Genomic DNA, 5,400 nt, shown 5'->3' with positions numbered 1-5,400 from the left:
GCAGATTGAAAGGTCTAGGGTTTGATTCTACCTCAGTTGCAGGCTCCTACCCAGCACTGGCCCTGGTCAGGGGGCATGCAGGAGGCAACCAACAAATGTATTTCTCTCACATCAATATTTCTCTGTCTTTCCCTCTCTCTTCCACTCTCCAAGAATCAATGGAAAAATATCCTCGGGTGAGGATTAAAAACAAACAAATAAACAAGAAGGTGGATAATCTGGTCAGAACGTCAAATCTCCAAAGTGCATGCAAGTAGCTCTTCCTCTGAAGCCACTTCTCTCTGCTGTGGCCCCTGGGCAAGGGAGGGGCCGTCAGGGGGTCGGAACTGAATGTTCTTGAGCATCTTCTGGAAGGCCTGTGGGGATGGTGCTTCCGCATTCTGGAAGGTGACCTGGACTCTGCTGTACAGGCTGAGGCAATTCGGGTACAGCCAGATGAACCCGAAGTGGTCCTCATCGAACAGGATGAAGACTCCAGGGATGCGCTGTGGGTAGGGGAAGCCATAGAAACACATCCTGCAGGTTCGGGGGTAGTTCTGGTTACTTGAGCTCACGCCCGCAGGCAGAACAAACTGGACAGGCTGCTCTTCCAAAGCTGCAGCCCCGGACTCCCTGACACTGGACTGCGCAGGGCTCAGCCAGCCATGGTCCTCGCCATCCTCAGTCCTGTCTTCTTGCTGCTGCTGCTGCTCCTGGATCACCTGCTCGTGAACCTCCTGGACCAGATGGGAGTACTTGTTGAAGTTGCTGAAGATCTCAACATCGGGCAGCTTGATGCGGTGCATGAGGTGGATCTCTATCATCTGCTGCCCAGCAGGGACTTTGTGGTCACCCGTGATCTTCGTGGCCCTGGCATGCTTTCCATGGAAGCTGAGCATGACAATCTCTAGGCTGTAGGCATCGTGGGTGCCTTTGAAGAGGCCTGGCCTGATGAGGTCATCCGGGTGGCTCGGGGAGAGGTAGATGCGGCGGTAGGTCCGGCAGTTGTCATACCGATGGTAGATGAACTTCATCAGGATGAAGCGCAGCCTGTCCTTCTGGAAAATGTCCTCCAGCGTCCACCCCCATTCTTCCCTCAGCCACGTTCGTAATTCCTCTTGGCTCCAACCAGGTATCCTGTGGTGGCCCGTCTGGTTGCACTTGGTGGAGAACCCGTCCTTCCGAATCTGCAAGTGGCAGCTGTGGGGCCCTCTGCGGCCGTGCATGCACTCCACCGTGGCCGATTTCCTCTGTCAGGCGAATTCTAAACGTGGGCTTGAATTGCATTGAGTCATCCACATGGGGGTCATGGAGAGGCAGGTATGTCCAACCAATAATGCATAAGCCATCCACCACTACATTCAGCCGTCCTCCATAGGGTTGGTTATCTGGCTGCCACAATCCCAAAATGTGTCTGCATGGGTGGAGCAACTTTGCATAGAGTTCTCGACAAGACACACCCATCATCACCAGGTTCTGCAAGTTTTCACAAACGCCATACTCCTCCCGGCAGCGCCGTCTCCAGATGCTGTCGGTATGCAGGATGTGGTGGAATTTGGTGCAGGCCTGGGCCAGGCAGGGCAGGTTGGCGCCGGGGAGCCAGGCGAAGATCTCCACCAGCAGCTCGGGAGGCAGGTCCTGCAGTGAGCAGCGTGGAGGCTGCCAGGGTGGCATGGGGCTCCTGATCCCTCCACTCCCCGCAGAGGACCAAGAGCCACCGTGTCTGCATCCACGTGCTGTTCTTCAGGGGCCAGGGCCGGCTTGCTGTCGGCCGCTGCCATCTCAGCTGGTCCCAGGCACTGCTGGTGACACTGGCATCCCTGCAAAGGGCCCGCACTGCAGAGGCAAGCGCACTCCTCCAGTAACAACTGACGGTAGCATGGACCGCTGCAGCCGGGCTTTAAGCTGGCACCTTCCTACCCAAGAGCCCAGCCACCCCCCCTCAGAGAGGAACCAATTATAGGACTTTAGCAACACTCCAGAGAAACCCATACCCATTAACATTCACCTCTCTTTCTCAGTGCTCCCTCCCTGTCCTCCCACCCTAGCCCTAGCCCCAGGCAGCCACTAATCTTCGTTCTGTATGGATATGCCTCCAGGGATATTTTACATAAATGCAGTCATAATATCTGGTCTTTTGTGACTGGCTTCTTTCACTTAGCATAACATTTTAGTTTCATGTATGTTATATCATGTCCTGGTATTTTGTTTCTTTATATTGGCAAATAATATTCTAGTGTATGGGTATACCACATTTTGTTTATCCATTCATCAGTTGATGAATATTTGGGTTGTTTCCAGTTTGGGGCTCTTATGAATAACACTACTATGAACATTATGTACAACATTTTGTGTGAACATGTTTCCATTTCTCTTGGGTATGTACCTAGAAGTGAAACTTTTGGGTCATATGGTAACTCTATGCTTTAACATGTTGAGGAACTGCCAAAACGTTTTCCAATGTGGCCCCGCTATTTTACATTCTCACCAGCAATGTTCCAGGGATCCAATTTCTCTACATTCTTATTAATGCTTTTATATATATACTAGAGGCCCAATTCATGAAATTCATGCACGGGAGGGTGTGTCCCTCAGCCCAGCCTGCACCCTCTCCAATCTGAGACCCCTCAAGGGATGTCTGGCTGCCTGTTTAGGCCTGATCCCGGTAGGCAGTCTGACATCCCTCTCACAATCCAGGACTGCTGGCTCCCAACTGCTCACCTGCCTGCCTTCCTGATTGCCTCTAACCACTTCTGCCTGCCAGCCTGATCACCCCCTAACCACTCCCCTGCCAGCCTGATTGATGCCTAACTGCTCCCCTCCCAGCCTGTTTGCCCCTAACTGCCCTCCCCTACAGGCCTGGGTCCCCCCAACTGCCCTCCCCTGCATGCCTGGTCACCCCTAACTGCCCTTCCCTGCAGGCCTGGTCGCCCCCAACTTCCTTCCTCTGCCAGCCTGGTCACCCCTAACTGCCCTCCCCTGCTGGGCTGATTACCCACAACTGCCCTCCCTTGCAGGCCATCTTGTGGCAGCCATCTTGTATCCACATGGGGGCAGCCATCTTGTGTGTTGGAGTGATGGTCAATTTGCATATTACTCTTTTATTAGATAGGAGATATATATATATATATATATATATATATATATATATATATATATGAAGCAACCTACATTTTTGCTCAAAAATATTATAGCCATCCTAGTGAGTGTTGCATGGTATTTTATTGATTTGACCTTTATTGACTTGAACTTCATAAGGGAAATATCTTCTGTCCTCAGCCTTTACCCAGCCTCTGCCAAATCTCTCAGGGCCCTCTTGGAATGGGCTCCTGTGTGTGATGTGAGGAAGGATGGACTCGAGTTCTTCACATTCAAGTGACTAAACTTGCTAGTTCCTTGGGTGAATGGATGCCCTCAAAAACAAACAAACAGTTCACAGGATCTTCCCACTAAGAACAGTTACTTTTCCTATGGACTGAGCCTGGCCTTGCCCCTCAGACAGGCTTCCATTCTTATGTTGAGAGCAGCTAGATTCCTTCTTTCCACTTTTCTGCATTCCTACCAGAGAAACACTCTTACCTTTGGAGGGTTCTCTTAGTGCCCTGGGAGGAATTTGATTTGCCTTTGTCAGGAACAGGCATTTAGGGTGGCTTATTTTATAGAGGGGTATAAATTCCACCTGCCATAGACACTGACTTTGATCATTTAAACAATAAAATATTCTCAGCCCCTCCTCTGCAGAATAGCCCTGTATTATTATTGGTATTGTTAACATAAAAAAAAACAACAACATTGAAACCTGTAAAGAATTTTTGTGAGTTTATTTGAGCCAAACTGTCAACATATTCTGGGAAGCTGAACCTCAACGAATTGAGATAATGCACCAGAGAAATGGCGGGTTACATCTGAATTTGTACATTGCAATCAAAAGAAGGGACATAGGTGGGTTACATGAAATCCACTGGTGATAGATTAGAGAAGCAGGAGAAAGCAAAGTAGAGAAACCCCTGGGATTGGATAAAAAGTAAAAGATGGACACATACTTAGGTGGGTGCAGGGACAATTAACATGATAATGAAGGAATTGGCGGTATCTGTCCTGGTGCCCAGCACATTTGGTTGTGTCCCAGGAGGTCCAGAAAAAGGGAAGTTACAAGTTACCCAGACACTTAAAGGGTGTTATCATAGATGCAAAAAGATAGATAGGCTTAGGTAAGGTAAAGGTTGACCTTGTTAGTGAAGATACTGGCCTAGGATCTAACTACCCACCATAACTGCTTTCTGTTAAAGTTTAATTTCAGACCATCGTTTGTGGTTACTTTAGGTCTCTGAGTTTGCAAGACTACCATGCAGGCCTCCCCCGACCTTGTCAGGTCAGCATGTGGCCCCTTTCTTCCACAGTATGTAACTAAGTAACAGATGTAAAGACGCTTCTTAAGAGCCTGTATTGGTGGGATTTTGAGGGGTGGTCTTCAAAGGTATGTGTGTGTTTGGTCGGTCATGGAGAATCTAGGAATGTGAGTGCAGCTGGTGTATAGAGCTAGGAGGGCTTCATCAGCTATTGAAGGAGTTCAATCATCTTTTCTCTCCCAGGATTGTGAGAGCCAGAGACACCACCACCCTAGGAAGAAATCTGTGTAGGAAGATTCAAGGCAGGTCAATAGATCAAAGGAAAGACAGAGGCTGCTGCTATTATTAGGGGCAAAAAAAATAGAATATTGGGGACTAGCTATGGTTGTGGTAAATATTAATCATGCTCTGTTAACCGTAATTGCCTTGTGTTGGTTAAAGAAAGGACATTCTGACCTAGCTGGGAGTTTTATGCCCTCAAGATTGGGAGTCAATCTTGGACCAGGAGTCAACCTTGAAATGTGGCCCATTCTCATTCAAAAATGGCCTATTATCCTGAAAAGATTAACAGCCTTGTTGCCCAAATAATGGAGTCCCACCCCAGCTTCCTACTTCCCCATGCCTGTAATCCCTACTTCCCCATGTAATCTTTGTCTTATCGTATATAAGCAGCTGGCTTATGGGGGGGCTGCAAAGCAGATTTTTGTGGATGACCTACTGCTCTCCCATACTGCTGGCAGTATTGGAATAAATGTTAATATATGATTCACCCCTGTCTCTGCTGAATTGGCTCAAGTAGTGATAAGCAGCCCAGACCCTTTGATTGTCTGGTTACACTATCTCTGAGCCCTTTCTCATGCTGTTCCATCTGTTTACACAGCTCTCCCACTCTACCCACCATCCAAACCTCTCCTATTGTCCTAGACCTCACCTACTAATGGCACATGATCTTGGTCAGGAAGCATTCTCTGAAGCCCCAGGCCTGGCCAAGTGCCTCTCCCTGGTACTTCGAAAGCACCTTGGGCTTAAGTGCCCATCAATAAATGAGTGGCTAAAAAAGCGATGGTGCATT

General features: G+C 48.7%; 1 protein-coding gene across 1 annotated transcript; it reads right to left on the bottom strand.

Moving 5' to 3' along the window:
• Positions 1-230: 230 nt before the first annotated feature.
• Positions 231-3,620, bottom strand: LOC308244201 (F-box only protein 31-like; the record flags this gene model as incomplete). The annotated part of the gene is given in 4 exon segments (XM_080660168.1): positions 231-1,230; positions 1,232-1,689; positions 1,692-1,815; positions 3,559-3,620. Coding segments are annotated over 4 exon segments (1,644 nt in total).
• Positions 3,621-5,400: the final 1,780 nt, after the last annotated feature.

Source organism: Plecotus auritus (assembly GCF_963455305.1).
Source record: "Plecotus auritus genome assembly, chromosome: 3".
Lineage (NCBI taxonomy): Eukaryota > Metazoa > Chordata > Mammalia > Chiroptera > Vespertilionidae > Plecotus > Plecotus auritus.
The sequence above is the reverse complement of the archived record's forward strand: the minus strand, read 5'-3'. Positions and strand labels throughout refer to the sequence as shown.